This window comes from Amblyomma mixtum, chromosome 6, assembly GCF_055824585.1.
Source record: "Amblyomma mixtum isolate Tamu chromosome 6, ASM5582458v1, whole genome shotgun sequence".
Lineage (NCBI taxonomy): Eukaryota > Metazoa > Arthropoda > Arachnida > Ixodida > Ixodidae > Amblyomma > Amblyomma mixtum.
This window is the reverse complement of record NC_143017.1, coordinates 90,015,250-90,031,353: the sequence shown is the minus strand read 5'-3', so window position 1 is coordinate 90,031,353 and position 16,104 is coordinate 90,015,250. Positions and strand designations below refer to the sequence as shown.

At 47.6% G+C, this 16,104-nt stretch overlaps 1 protein-coding gene across 1 annotated transcript in view; it reads right to left on the bottom strand.

Moving 5' to 3' along the window:
• The window catches only part of LOC149339630 (homeotic protein proboscipedia-like), an 83,287-nt gene extending 67,850 nt beyond the window's left edge, over window positions 1-15,437 (bottom strand). Inside the window, exon 1 of the mRNA XM_089550958.1 lies at window positions 15,031-15,437. Within this exon, the coding sequence (XP_089407084.1) occupies window positions 15,031-15,271 (241 nt within the window). The 5' untranslated portion in view covers window positions 15,272-15,437. The remainder of the gene's footprint in view (window positions 1-15,030) is intronic.
• Between the last annotated feature and the right edge of the window lie 667 nt (window positions 15,438-16,104).

The window sequence follows — 16,104 nt, the reverse complement described above, 5'->3', positions numbered from 1 at the left end:
GTCGCCTCCTTTTGTTCGAAGCTAGCTAACTGCACACACGGCTGCATATCCGGCAACAGGCGATTCTGCGTACACGCGTGAGACGTGCAGCTCCTATAGCTCCGTTATCTCAGCGCCAACAGCCGCTCTGACAAAAGCCACCCTACTTTCGAGCGACCTCTCGGTCGGGGCTGCCAGTGTTAAGCGCTGAGCTTTCATAGCGGTAACGGGAGACTCTATTCGTCAAAAAAAAAAAGCTTGCTGTTTTATTTCCCTCCGGCCCGCGACTGATATTCAATGTCCGCGTTGCGCGCACAATGCCAGATAAGAGTGTCTTCGTCCTCAAGATCCATCACGCCTCGCTCGCTGTTGTTGGAATCGAAGGATGTGCGCGTAGCGCCTGCAAAGGCCGCCAGCGTCGACGGGCGTAACGTCATTGCTGCGAGTAACTGGAGCTCGGCGCCGCAACTTCCCCTCGGCTTCTGCTGACGGATGACAAGGATCTCTTGAATGGATGAGTGTACACACAAGACACCACTGGACGACGACAGGGATCGTGCTAGACCGTTTCCTCACACAGCACGGCACTTCAATATTAAGTCACACAGGCCTCGCCGTGAAAGAAGTTGCCCTATTATTTTAAGCTATCATATAAAATGAAACAAATTTTTAGCGATTTATCCCGCGCCACATACATTTCTTCTAAAGCTGCAGAAAGAATACGCACGCACAAAAAAATTCGGCGACTCATGACCATAATTGTGTGTCAATAAAATGTCAATGGGTATTGTTATTATCTCCATGAGCTGAGAGTGAAACTAACAAAGACTTTTTCTTTCCTTTTTCATGCCGATATTAGCCGATGTATCTTAATCGAATATATCCATGAAGGAATGAAAATGCTTTCCAAATATCTTAGCCTACGCATTCACGGTTTATTTTATCGCCTAATGTCACACTGCTGCCGAAACTGCCATTTACTTGGCGAAATTATTAGTCGCGGGTTTGTGTTCTAATCTGAAGGACCCAACATTCAGAGGCAATGGAGTTGTAGTGTCACTGCCTGCTGTTCTCTTTTCCTAGCTGTAAGTATCATACGGCATAAGCGATACTGATGCACAGAAATGACACAGCGCTCATTCCAACTATTTCATGTTCGAAACAGGCACATACAAATTAGAGACCCCCACCTGCGTGCTTGAGTGGTTAGAGCGCTCGGCTGTAAGTCCGAGGATCGCGGCGGCCGGGTATCCATGGTGCCGAAACGCGAGGCGCCCGTGTACTATTCGGTGTCAGTGCATGCGCTTTAAAGAACCCCAGGTGGTGTAAATTAATCCGGAGCTCTAGGGCCATTAAAACATCCCTCATAGCCCACGTCACTTTGGGACGTTAAATCCCACATACCACACCATACTTTAAATGGACGGAGACACTAAAATTTTCGCTGCGTTCTTGCTTTCGATTGATACGTATGATAGTAGTAAACATGGATCATCACGTGCAATTCGCCAGCGCTCAATAAATAATTTGCAATTGGATTTCTCCCCTGTAGTTCCAGTTTCGGTGTCATTAACCGAACGATCGTTGCCACGTCACAAGTTGTTATGAAATTACGTGACGCATAAAAAAAGCTGCAGTATAATCGCTGTTTTTCGTTTCAATTCACTGCCAATGACATGTTACACTGCTCCGAAAACCTGAATGACAGCGACTGAACAGAGCTGTGATATTATAGCTTTAACGAGCCTAACGTGATTTCATACCTCTTGTGATGTCGAAACGATCACTCGGCTACTGTAATCGAAATTGCATAGAAGAAATTCATTTATGAATCATTTACTGAACGCAGGCGAATTTCCCGCAGCGATTCATGCGTGCAATGTCTTGCGGATCATTTCTAAAGCAAAAATACACTAAAAATGTCGCGTCCCTACCCTTTAAAGCACACTCGCAGGAAAACAAGAGTGCGTGCCTAATGCTTGTGTGTGTATGTGTGTGTGCGTGCGTGCGCGCGCGCGCGCGCGCGCGCGTGTGTGTGTGTGTGTGTGTGTGTGTGTGTGTGTGTGTGTGTGTGTGTGTGTGTGTGTGTGTGTGTGTGTGTGTGTGTGTGTGTGTGTTTCTTTCCTCCTCGCGCGCGTTTGTGTGATTATGTTTCTAAAATGCAAAGCTTATGCATGTTGTCAAGGAAATGTTTGTCACAGAGTCAGCGCCTTCGAGCACGCCACCAACACGTAAGAGGAAACAAGATGAGGCTAGCAAGGATTATATCATCTTTCTAAGTGCGACCAATGAAAGGAGTCTACCAACTAACAATCAAGTGCCGCAGCGTCACTTTTGCGTTTCTCCACCTCACACATCGCACTGAATGACAATCCTAATGTGTGCTTCGATATATTTTGCTTTGGCTACCAATATAAAATTTCAAATGATTAATGTGATCACAAGGATATGAGTATGCTCGTTTTGTTTCATTCATTTTTGCGAGTACACCTACCCCGTTCAATTACCTATCAAAGCCTGGAATATTCATAGGAAAGTGAACTCACTCAGTCAGTAGGTCCTGTCTGAGACGTGATAAACGCTTACTATTCGGAAGAAGTGAACTCGCCGAGTGAATTCACTTCTTTTGGCTAGTAAGCTTTTATCGCGTCTCAGACAGGAGTATACTGCTGACTCTTACTGCAGCGAGTTACAGGTGCAGGCTAAGCTGCTCACGAAGCGTGCGAGCGATGACATGCCTTCCTCCTTGAGCATGAAAACTGAACATGCAAGTAAAAAACTGTAAATAGAAATGCATGCCATTCTCACCTGGCGCAAAGCACAAGCTCTAACCGCGAAACAAATGTCGAAAGCAGTTGAAAGAGCAAAGGTATACAAGCGCAGGCTCAATGCTGCAGAACTGAGTCAGCTGAACTAAGCCCTTCAACAAGAGCGCCTTTATCCCTTGAATGCTGAGACTCGAATTGTCCTTTGATTTATTCCCTTGTGTCTGCAATAAAGCACAGAATGTTGTCGCATTCGATAGTTCTGTAGTATATGACATCGCATACACGCGCACGAGTGCTGACATGACCAGTCAGGATCCTGTATCATTACAGTCTCGCAACCAAAAGCAGATAGTGTTCTTAGCTGTATGCGATGAGCTGAGTAACATACCTTACAGTCTTGCTTCTAATTATAGTAGGATACAACTAAAAAGAAACAGCAGTTGTTAACACTAAGTAACGGTCCGAACCGTCCTGTATTACTACGCTAGCCAATCGCAACAGTAAACGAAATCAGTAGGGGTGTGCGAATATCAAATTCTTCGAATACGAATCGAATACGAATACTTGGCTCCGAATATCGAATCGAATATCGAATAATCAAGGACAGACGCATTTAACCACTACAAAACATTTATTTGAGCACCGAAGAACATCACAGTTCAACTATCGATGATTAAATGAACACAAAAGGTGTGTGTGGCTGCACAAAAAGTATCAGTCTCGAACATTATTCTTAGAAGAGTGGAAATATCAGAGAAGATGGCTGGTACACAGCATTGATTACGGCTAGCTTGCCATCAGCACGAACGCGCGTTGCTGGGTTGAACATGAAAGGTTCTCGTGAAGGAAAACCCGCTGCTCCACATGGTCAGGCAGAAGTAGTTAGTTCCCTTCTGGCTGAAACGACTCCTCCAGCCACAGGAAATGCCCTCTCACTTGGCACTGAACTGGCACGTATTGCGAGGTACTTCGTGCACAGCTCTGACTATACCAGCTTCGCAGGTATAGCCACAAAGAAGCTCACCAGCGCAGTCAGCTACGGCATGGCCTTTGGAGGAAGGAATGCGCATTGCTCTGGGCGCCGCCTTGTTGTTATGTCTCTGTCAATAGGGCTTGCGGACCGAAATGAACGCCGGTGCTCACATTGAATATTCGGCTAGATACGAATATTCGCATCGGGTCGAATATCCGAGACAACGCGAATACTTGGATTTCGAATCTAATTCGAATACTAAAAATATAATATTCGAATTATATTCGAAAATTTCGAATATTCGCACACCCCTAGAAATCAGCTTTTCAATGCTTGACTTTAATAAACAAGCAAGGTATCAGAATTCTAAAGCTTATATTTTTTTTCTTGTTGGGATTAGCTTCGTGTCAGTTAACAAGAAAAGTTTTAACAACGAACTACTTTTTTGTCGCGGAATAATTTTGTGCGGCCGTCCCGAATGTGGGCTGAGCTTCACTGCAGACTTAAGTTGTATCCGACCATAGCGTGTTCAGAACGTATATATGCCTTATACATAGACAGTATATGTACTCTGTGCAGGTAGCAGCATGGATTCCTCGTTGTAAGTGTTCCTTCCCTACGAGTGAGCAGCTTTAAACATGTGTTGTTTTTGGTACGAAAGCCCTCATACGCAAATCGACCTCGACCATGAATCTTGTCAACCGATCTTACGGTCTTGAGCCTTTGCCTAGCAGCAGCGCCGCCACGTTAAAGGTGCACAGAAGAAGAATCTGAACTCGTCTTTTTGCCGCCGGAACTCGATCTACACGTTCCGAGCATTCTTAGAAACTGCGACTTATTGCCCTGTGTGGCCGATTTCCCTAATTAAATCGAATTAACGTCCGGCTCCCGCCTTTATTTTTTGAATTCTCCCCGTACGGTGGGCGGAGTCGACCAACGCGTAGAGTGCCTTTCAGCCAGCTCCGTGGAGGCTTTGCTTTCGCTTTATTTTGTTTTTTAGGTTTCCGTGAATAGCTAGTTTCATTCGCAGATAATATAGCCGCAAAATAAGCCCGCAGAAATAAAAGTACGCGCGGACTATTTGCTTCTACGGATTACTACGTATTACTCCGCCGATGGCAGAGCGGCAAGCCGCCACGGGACTGGGTAAAAGCCACTCCACGCGTTGGTCGACTCCGCCCACCGTACGGGGAGAATTAAAAAAATAAAGGCGGGAGCCGGACGTTAATTCGATTTAATTAGGGAAATCGGCCACACAGGGCAATAAATAGCTGTTTCTAAGAATGCTCGGAACGTGTAGATTGAGTTCCGGCGGCAAAAAGGCGAGTTCAGATTCCTCTTCACTGCACCTTTAAGCTTCTTGTGTAAATAAATGAATAATAATTAAGACAAATATTGTCGTGACTTGGATTCAAACCACAGGCGAGGAGAACAGACACCTCCGCTGGCTAGTTGCAGGAGAGCACTATGACCTGCAACACTCTCGCGCTGTGCATTGCACATCGTCGTCTTAATCAACTCCAGCCTGCGGTGTGAACAGATCAGATCAGCTTATCCTCGATCAGAGCTTAATCTTAGTCTAATATGGTCGCCAGACGTGTCGACGACCGTGAAAAGCAAAACCATGAGCCACTCAGGCTAAACACAAGTTTTCGCACGTCTACTCGGTTTAACTACGCTGAAACCCTACCACTGTTTACTGCAGTTTCCTCGCCAGAGTTTTGCACTTATATCTTTTTGGCTCAGACTACACATATAGGATAATATAGCGGCAAATGATTTACAATATGCAGTTTAACATGTAATTCTTTGCATCCCTCTGCCAAACTGAACACTTCACATACATATATTTTTGCTTCCATAAGTTATTCAAAAGCAAATATAGAAAACGAACAGTTTTTATGGAACTGCACGAACTGAGCATCAGTGATGTTGAAATGAAGGAAAAGGAGCTAATTGGAGCTTATGGCTACCTATTGGCGTGTAATCATGCGTCTGGGGAAATGACAGTCGCTTTAAGCGCCGAGAAGCAATGGGCAATGTATGGTATACACACGTCCTCGGACGGTGTTCATTACAAGGGGATCTGGAGCGTTAGGACGCGTTTCCTTTTCCATTGAAAAGACTTTACAGGGTGTTTCACCTAATATCTGCAATTTTTCGAAATATATGTTTTCTGAGTTATAGGAGAGTTTTTTGAGTATAGCATTGTCAGCGGTGCACCGCATCAGAATACAGCTAAAACGTGCTAACTGGTACGCTGGTTAACTAATATTGAACACCTAACTTTTTAACTGTTACTGTTAGCCTACTTCTTTAATAAGAGACGTGCAGCCCGCCGCAAGAAATATCCATATCAGTTTTTAGGATTTCAATAACGCAGTTACCCTCGGCGCTGTGGCCTAACAAATTTTGGCTATTTCGACGAGTTCCGTGTACTGGAAGGGTTGTTTTGCCCACGAGCTTTTCGAAAGCATGTGTATTTTGGCATGATACAGGCAAAATTTGTTTGGCCAGAGCGCCGACGGCAACAGAGTTTTAGTAATTCTAAATATTGACATAGATAATATTTACGGTGGGCTACACGCCTCTCAATAAATAATGAGAGTAACAGTAATAGTTAAAAAGTCAACTAATCAATATAGTCAGTCAGCCAAATAGTTAGCACGCCTTAGCTGCATTCTGATGCGCTACACAACTCATAATACTATATGGCGTAAAAAGCGCTCTTCTTAGTTAAAAATTGCAGAACATCTTAGGTTGAAGCGCCCGGTGTATGCGCTCACAATGCGACGTAACCGCCGCGTCTCGGACGCATCCTTTGCTTCCATTGTAAGCGTATACGGCTTTGTTCTTTGTGCACCGTTATTAGAGGCTCTAAGCTTTGTTTGTGACGACGTATAACGGCTTAGCAGCCGCCGGCTGCGCAAGCGCAGTAATTCCTCCTGGCTCCACCCAAGTCACAGTGCATGCACAGAAAGCGCCTGGTAAGCCGTTATGCGTCGACGCCAATACGTCTCCACTATGCTAAAAGTCTGTTTGCCAGTATAAAATATGATCCGCCGTCGCGGGGAGAACCACACTAACGGAGGAGTCGGTGCGTCTTCCCGGCGCTGATTCGGACACCCAAAGCCACCATACAATCCAACGCAAGACTCTACGCCCCACGAACGAAGGGGGATCTGGGCGAAGTTTTGCGCAACAAGGGCAGCAGCCGGCATGCATTGTGTATATTAAACTTACATATCTCAGCTGTATTTAGTTCGTCTTCCCTTATCTATATCATCTACAGTCGAACCTCGTTGTAAGGAAACCGTTTATAACGAAATAATGGATATAACGAAGGAAGGACGACTCCCTTATCAACACGGGCTATAACGAAGTAATCGCCGGGTCCCTTTAACTTCGTTATAACGAGTTTCTGTAAAATAGCAGGTAGCTAACAGCACAGATCTATTGTTTCTCGCGTAGCACGCGAAATCAGAGAGAAATATAACCTCTTTGTACGCGTGGTACGCCCGCAGTGAGTGGAAAGATTTGGTGTACAAGATTCGAGCTTTGTGCGTTGTGTGACAAGCAGGTCACGAGATGTCGGGATCACACGACACTTAAAACGTTGAACGCAGCAGTAACATAACTCCCCAGTCCGCTGGAACTGCGGTTATAATCATACGTCGGTGCATATCTCGCCAAAGTTAATATAGTGAACCCTAGCAGGCAACTGCAATCTGCCACCAACCTATACTTAAGCCAGCGTGGATAAAACTACAATTTTTGGTGTGGCGTAGTTTCATGTTGCTTGCAAAAGTCAACGGCTGTCCCTGCTATTATTGCGACTGGTCCGGCATATCACACGTATGAAGGATACGCAGTCAACTAAGTTTAAAACAAACAAACTCAAGTCGGTTGTCGATAGCCCCGCCCTTGAGTACGCGATCATGCATTTTGCCGCGCATTTCACGGCTGCACTAGCTGCGTTACGCAAACAAGACTGGCATGGAAGAATTTTCAATGCTACTTAAATTTTAAGCTGTCAGTCTTCCCAGTATACCGACGTGAGTAGCAGCTTAGCACTCGCAGCGTGCTTACTTTGCAAAAGAGGTGATGCATCTCGCACTAAATGTGTCCGTAATTCACTTTTATGCTATTTACGTTAAGAAAAAGTGTTGTTTACTCGTCTAAAGCCCGTGTATTCGCCTTCCTATTTAAGCAAAAAGAAAAAGACAACAAGAGAGGGGAAAAGGTACTTTGAAAACAACGATCTGGAGCAACCCCTAAATTAAGTGCGCACGAATACGGGCTGCCCACTTCAAAGCACGTGTTTTGTGTCCCGTGCGTGCAACGTGTGTGAAGTATTCCTTTTTTTTCTGTTCTAGCGGCATCCATTTTTCCATCTTTATCTAAGGATATGAAACATCATTTTCTCTTTCCGTGCTCAATGGCACCAAGGCAGTCCGCACAAGCGACAGACTCCAACCCCGTATTAATGCCACCGTTGTTAAACACTTGTAGAGATCTAGAAGACGGCTTAGGAGCGAGTTTTGCAAAAAAAAGAAAAGAGCACGACAAATTCGGATACTTCCTTCAACCCATTACAGTTTGTACCGTCATTGCAAGATGCCTCGTAAACTACAGGAGTTCTTCGCCTTTTTGTTCCAAATCTCAATGTCGACGAAGTATGCACAAAGTTTCCTCGTGAAGGTGCTCCGCTGTCTTCGCTGTCCCTCTCTTTGTGTGCGAACAGCATTTTATCTTTTTTTTTCTTTATCTGGCGTTGAGACCCATGCATGTGGTGATCAGTCAAAGTGACTGCTTTTGAAAGTGGGAAAACACGCTCGTTTCCTCATCCGAGTCGAGCAACACTTTGGGTCTGAGGCCCAGCATTGCTGTATCGCAACAAGGAAACCCGCTACTGCGTGGTTCGCCTTCTTGGAAAAAATAAAAAGAAAAGAAAGAAGCGGAAGGGGAAGTAAGAAGGTTACTGTCACATCTGTAAGTGTCGCACTAGCTGCGTAGTCAGGCCGGAATGAAACGCGAACAGCGCCTGTCATCGAAACAAAATATCTTACTTGCTTACTTACTTTCTTATCTTACGATGTATACCTATACTCATAAGCCGGTTGTAAAGGAGTATCTCGCTGCAAAGTGGAAAAGTATATAAGTGTTCACGTTTCATTCCGGCCTGACTGCACGAGCACTATGCATGAAAATAAACGGCACGTAAGCAACGATGGCTGCTTTTCAAGGACCGCATACGCGAGCAAGGAGTTGAAGGGGCCATGAGGAAGAACGGGCGAGACGTCGTGCCTGTGGGACTCGGAGCTCTCTGGAGCTCTCGTTACTGGAGTGAACACGTGCCTAAATACAGCCCAGCAAAGCAAGATCACGTGAAACCATCCGAAGTATGTTACTGATACACATATTCCCACTCCTTCACACACTGACATGTCACTTCTGCCGCCGCTGAGGAGAGCCAGTTATTGCGCCCACTGTCGCGGATCATGAGAAACTTCTAAGCATCTGATGATCAGTTGTCCATGATGCGCGCACGACGCGCTTGCTTGGTAAGAGCACTCGAGGGCCCTGTTCTTATCCTGCGACCAACCGGGCACTGCTGAAGTGACCCCGCAGCAAAACCGTGCTAGTTGTCTTGAAGCTTCACTTCTCAACTTGCTTCAGGCGCCCCATCACCTGTGCTGACATGGCCCATGCTAGCCAAAAGTGTCCGAAGCATCCGGTTTTCTTCCGGCCAGCGGTGCCAGAAAGGTGACGTCGCTCCCCGACCTTATTATACTGGTGCGACGGGGGAAGGGGGAGTCCATAACAAAGGAGCATACAGGGAAGCATCCTTGCTTCCCTGCAGAGACGGGCTCAGTGCTTCAGATCCCTTGCAATGCAAACAGAACGGCCCGAAGCAAGAAGTAGGACAACGCTGCTCGAGTTGAATTGCCTTCGTTAAATATCTTCGGAAGAAATTCTTCAGACGGCCTGTAGAAGACTTAAGTGGATGGAACCAGGTGTTGCATGCAATGTGGCACTAGCCAAGCTCTTGCATTATAGAAGCACAGAGCGCCTATTCATGTCGAGCATGATTTTTTTATTGTACAATAACTAACCGCTAAAGGTATACTCTTTTCAAACAGAGAATCAAAGACGTGAATCCGTTATGAAGGAGAAACCTGTACAGCGCTCCCCGAGGACTCCGCATTCCTGCGCGGACATATGGCGGAATGTGTAAAATATAGGCATACTGTAATGTGCTAATATCTCGTGTTCACATTTTGTAACCGCTAATATAGGCATACTGTAATGTGCTAATATCTCGTGTTCACATTTTGTAGCTGTTCAACAAGTGGGCAGTTAGGGCGTAGTTTATTTCAAGACCATAAAAACGAACGTCAGTGCACATGGATTTTATATATTTAAAGCGCATAGGTAAAACACCAAATGATTTGCACTACCACGGTTAGCCCTAGGGTGCAGGAAGAAATGTGAGAGCGCATATTGAAGTTTAAACTACTAACATGTGTGCGCCAAAGAATTTGATCATACCCATCGCTTTAATTCGCAAGTCGTCCCTTTGAGAGCTAAGGTCCATCACGCAGTGGTGAGGCTAATAGGACGCGCCTGAAAACCTTCTCGAAACAAAGAGTAACGCAATCACTCGGTTGTCAATTCCGTGTATTAAACTTCTGAGTTTCTTGGGGCACTTGTCAAGCCGAGCGACTACTGACCATGATCGTCATGCGCACCGCCGACCGAGTTAAATACAGGGCGCGATAGGGGTCTCCCCTGCTGACCTCTAATTACCCTTTGCAACAGGCGCGGCTCTTCTCAATAGCAAATTTTCTAATTAATTGCTCTTCCTTTGTCTTGGCGTTCAGTCTAGTTTCGAAAACATCATAAGCAGTGTTGCATGTCCCTTGTGACACTTTACCACTCTGAACTAAGTAAGCACCATATTCGTTGAGAACGCGCCAACCAGTTAGTAACGCGCATACGATCAAATGTTTCAATGTGTTGCAAAGAAGCCTCTTCGAATTGTCAGCATTTAATCGTGTCTTAGTACGTCGCTGCATGCATAGGCAACAAACGAAAACAACCTTCAATGCTCGATCTATACACTATAGTAAGTGAGTATAGAAACGTATAGTAAGTGACTTTTTCACGCTCCTAAACAGTGCTGCCTAAAGTGTACCACGACTTTTTGCCCATTTTGGTGGACGGTAGCAGTTGACATTTTAAATCAGATCTGAGGCGCAAGCGTTGTACGTGACTTTCATGCCAAAGGCTGGGAGAAAACCATGAAAATGGTTTTGTTCGGATATATCGGTCAGCTTTGAATCATCTGAACGTTAGCAGGAATGTCACAGAAGGGGCGGCATCCTGTAAATGACTTAACGTTTATATAATACTGATGCGTCCGCGTTTCTTAAATATAGTGTGTTCATGTAGCCTGTATATCTCGGGAAGAGCACGAATACATGCACGCTGTTTCAGTTAGTTAGACACCCCCCTCGCACTGCGCAAGCGCAGACGTGCGCACTGCTTGGTTTGTGTATATTTTACTTCTTCCCGACTGAAGGTCAACCCTATTACTGCCAAAGTCTTGGGCTGCTTTTGTGTATTCGTAAATTTTTCTCGTCTGCAGGGTGACCATTAGTAGGACAGAAGTGTGGGCGTACGTGTCTCCCTTTTTGGTTGTATTTTACTTTTTCTGTTCCAAGGTCACTGAATCCAGAGTCGAAGCCTAGGGCTTCTTTTTAGTTATCCGTTAATTTTTCCTCCTCCAAGATGGCGGCCATGCAGTGTCAAAGTGTAGGCGCCTACGCGAAGCGTCTTTTGTGGGTGAACTGCTTGGTGCGCTTTTTGGTGTTTGCTTTTTCGACACCGACTCTGTGCGCGCCGCGAGTGCCTCGCCCGCTAGCGCCTGACTTTAAAAGGGGTCGTATGCGAAATTTCAGTCCGCTCGTCGGTGGAGAAGCTGCCGCCGCGAACTCCCGGGACTCCGAGCCGCCGCACCGCATCCTCGAAACCGCAAGCTGCTATAGAAGGACCGACGCATTCGGGGGCCGCCCTGCCTGCGTGTTTGTGGATGGACTGCCGCCGCGCTTATCCTTCTGAACTTTCACTGACTGTAGCTAATTGGACTCTCGCTTTTGTTCTGACCTGTGTGGACAAGTATTTATTCCAGTGTATAACTTAATTCAGTGTGTATTTAATGCGATGTGTTTTCCCGCAATTGTTTTGTAGGATGTACATAACGCCTACGTCGTACTCTCCTTATCGAAGTTACAAACGTTGTTTTGTTGTTGTTACCTCTTAACACGCCTCTGTCTCATTCACTACGTTTGCTTACCGGCTACGCCGGGCATCAAACGGCCACCCCCTCATTGTCATGACTCGGTGATAACCTCGCGTAATCACCGAACCCGTGACAAGGAACCATGCAGTGGATTCCAGTACTTCGTTTGTTACTCTCTATTTCTAGTGAGCAGCGATTCGCCTACGATACTGATCGTTTCTACAGTTATTAGCGGTACTGACGTTTGTAGGCTCGTTGTGTTGTATTGTTTCCACTTTCTCTGAAACGCTGTTTTAAACAAGAAGCACATGCTCTGCTAGAATTTAGGCTGAATTTCGGTCATGAACGGAGGTGCTGCATAGCCACTTTTTATAACTTGCCTGTATAGCACTGTGTTCAAACAGCATCAAGACTGTAACGAATGCAGGTGAACTGATGTGTTATGTATAACAGCTGGGATGTCTAATTGATAAATGTAACCATATTATATAGAGTCAAACGAAACGCCAATCAGTGCCTGTCATCCCGACATACCTCTTTTATATACAAGCACGTGTTCCCACTGTATACTGTTTATGAGCCAGGGTGAAACTTGCTCGCAGTGCAGCAAAGACCTGAGCAAAACAATTAATGTTAGCACCTTCCATACATCAAATTAGCATTCTCAGTTATGTTCCGCGCGGTTTGGTTTCCACTGCCCAAAAAATAAAGCGTAGAGCATTTGAAACAGATTTGGAGTTCATCACGTAGCATGTCACGCACCTGCTTTCTATTATGGAAGCAAACGAGCGGAATCAGGAAGGCGAACTATCGGTTGCAGGCTTACTGGCTTGTAATGACGGCAGCAAAGAAAACATGCAGACAAATTAAGTGATGAAAGTGCATAAACCCTGCTTTTAAACGTAACGCTTATGGAGGTAAAATTCAGCCTAAAAATTAGTTCGAACCCATTTGTAACCAATCCAGAACTAAATATGCATAGCAAAGATTTCATGGCTGTTTGTTACAACGTTGATCTTTCTGCTCTCGTGACACAAAAGTGCAGCATATTCATGTATGACTGGATTTTGTACCTTTATAATTTACACAGCCACGTTTCAGGCCCTTGTCCATGTTCCGTGCGCGTGTCATTCAACTGAAGTACTTGCTGGTAAAACATAATTGGTTCATCAAAGAACACTAAGCTTTGCTGTTTTTAATTTCAGCGGGCTGCTCTGCTCCCCAAGAATTCGTGCAACGAAAAAGCATGTCGGTTGAGAGCGTTTAAAAAATAATCGAGACAGTGCTCGGATACTGTGCAGCCAATCATGCAGCGAATAAATGCAGGCGGCATTCGATGCGTTCAGAGCATGCATCAGCCGTTCATTGGTAGTTATTTCGGACACTTATTGAATAAAGACATGGGTCTATCAATTTGAAAAAGTCCTGCAAAAACATAGTAATACCAGATAATGTCCCCATAAGGCACGATTTTTTTTTTCTCAAGGCAAATATCAGCTAACTTAAGCCTCAAGTAGAACGCCGGCTATGAGGCCCACACCGTTTCACCTTCATATCTTGTGCTTGTAAATTTTACGCCAAATTACATGCATCTACCGTAGCTGTCACAGAATAAAAAAAAACAGAAAAGAACAAAGTCGGGCTGAGTAATCCAGTTAGGGCCCTCATTCCAACACATGAACGGCCCGTTTCCGCATATCCACGGCAAATGTTTGGAACAAAGCAGACAAGCTGAATTGGAAGATGGAGAGTGACCGCATTCTTTGGAGAAAAGCCCCAGAACTCTCAAAGCAGTGTTGAACCGCCGTTAGCAAGAATCATGCAGTGGATTTAGGGGAGGCGTTTGTTGCTGCCTAGTTCTGTTCCTGAAGAAATCACAAACCAACCAACAGTATTGCGGGATTCTTGAATAAGCGCGCTGTTCAAGTTACCCCCTTTCTGCTGTCGATAATGCCCTATGCGCATGAATGGGTGTACAGTGCCAGGGTGGTTCGATTTGGATGATGTTAGGCTTTCTGGATGCACCATGCTCAAGCTGTGGACCCGGCACTCCTAACTGCAGTTATATCTTTCGATAGCCACATCTCAGCACATGAACACTGCGTTCCAGTTGAGTTCTTAACTGGAACGCAGTGTTCATGTGCTGAGATGTGGCTATCGAAAGATATAACTGCAGTTAGGAGTGCCGGGTCCACAGCTTGAGCATGGTGCATCCAGAAAGCCTAACATCATCCAAATCGAACCACCCTGGCACTGTACACCCATTCATGCGCATAGGGCATTCTCTGTTCAAGGGCTACACGACGTGATCAGGAGACAGGAATTTTCGCACGCCTTCTTTTAATTACCGGTGTGGTAGAATTTCGAAACATTTGACTGATGGGTGGTCACCGTCAGCACACGGTAGAGTATACGGGGAGGCTATACCGCTCTCGGTACACATCAAACACGTACATCAGCACCAAGGTCTCGTGAACGCATAGCAACCGACCGTCGCGATTACGGCGCAACAGCTGCAACCGCTAATGCGGCTCTATAGTTTTATCAGTGCCATCAAAATGGACCTGGCCGTATCAATTCGTGAATGTGCAGCCTACCTTCACAGCTGTCACGAGGGGCGGCGGTTCAGTGCTTCGGTGTCATGTCGTTTACGTCCAGGTCATCGCAATGTGGTGAGACGATTGAAGGGCAAGCTGACCCTCTTAAAATGAACCCGCAGTGAAAGTGTGGACACCTTCGGGACGACAGCGCACGCGGCCTGCGCTCACTCGGGTCTCGCGCGCGGCTTCCGGCAGCGTGAGAACGGCGCAGCCGACCGGCGCGATTCAGACGTGAATCAGGGCCCCAGGTCGGCAGTGATGAGCGGATGAGGGCCCGCCTGGCGCGCGCCGCGGCCGCCGATCGCGGCTCGATGATTGATGGCGCCTCGAGGCACGGCGGCGCCCTGATGGATGGCGCCGAGCGCTTTGTTTACGCGTCGCGCACGTGGTGTGGCTGGCTCTCACCTTGGTGCTGCTTGCGCGTCGTCTTCTTCTCCTTCATCCAGGGGTACTCCGGGACGCCGAGCGGCATCTTGGTGCCGCCGGGCGAGCCGCCCAGCGGGCTCTGGCACATGGCCGGCGGAGGCGGTGGCGGCACGGCGGTGGGTGCGCGCCCGTTGTGGAAGCTTTCGTTGACGTGCGGCAGCGCTGTCATGAACTCCGCCATGGACGGCTGGCTGTTGATGAAGCCCGTCTCCTCTTCCATGGCGGCGGCGGGCAGCCCCCGAAAAACTCGCGGCGCACCGCTCACGGCATGCTGCTGCTGCGCAAAGCCCGCTTTACCGCTTCACTCGACGACGACTGCCGGCAGCGCCGCGCTGCTCCCTTGGACGCCGCGCGCGCGTTTCCCGAGGTCACGCCGAGCACGCATTTCGCGCGATTGATAACGGAATAGGGTCCCCCACGCCGGTTGCGTCACGTGGGGGGCAGGCGACCAATGGCGCCCCGCCTCCGAGCCGCGGCCCCGCCCACCGGCGCGCGCGCGCGCTCCGTGTCTCCTCTTCGGACGCGCGCGCGCCTGCGTGCGCCCGCTACCGCCGCTGGTGATGCGCTCGCGCGCGCGCGCGCGCTCTTCGCGACGCCGCCGGCCGCCGCCCGATGGGTTTGTTCGCGAGCGCTTAATGACGGCTGACAAATCGGTGCCCACAGCCAGAGTGCGGTATCCATCACGGGGCTTCTTTCGCCGCGCGCCGGGCCCTGTCGGCTCCCCTCAGGTGAGGCGGCGGATTTCGGGAGCGCCACGCGGGTCAGTGCGGGATCTCCTCGGGCGTCGTGCTGTGCGCTGACGGGCTCTCTTCAATCATGGCCTGTCAGGTTCACGCGGTCGCGTATCGCTGAAGGCGTTTCGGGTTGACGGGCTTCGCTCCGCTGTCGGAGGCCTGCCGAGTCTCGCAGCTGACGACGGTGTTATACCGCGGACACCCTCGGGGAGACGGGTTAAGCCAGCTTTGTTCGCTTCAGCCACGCTAAAGCAACGATGTGCGTGGCAAACCCTGCTCCCATGCATCGGGCTTTAAGCAGCGGGATCTGATGTCAGGT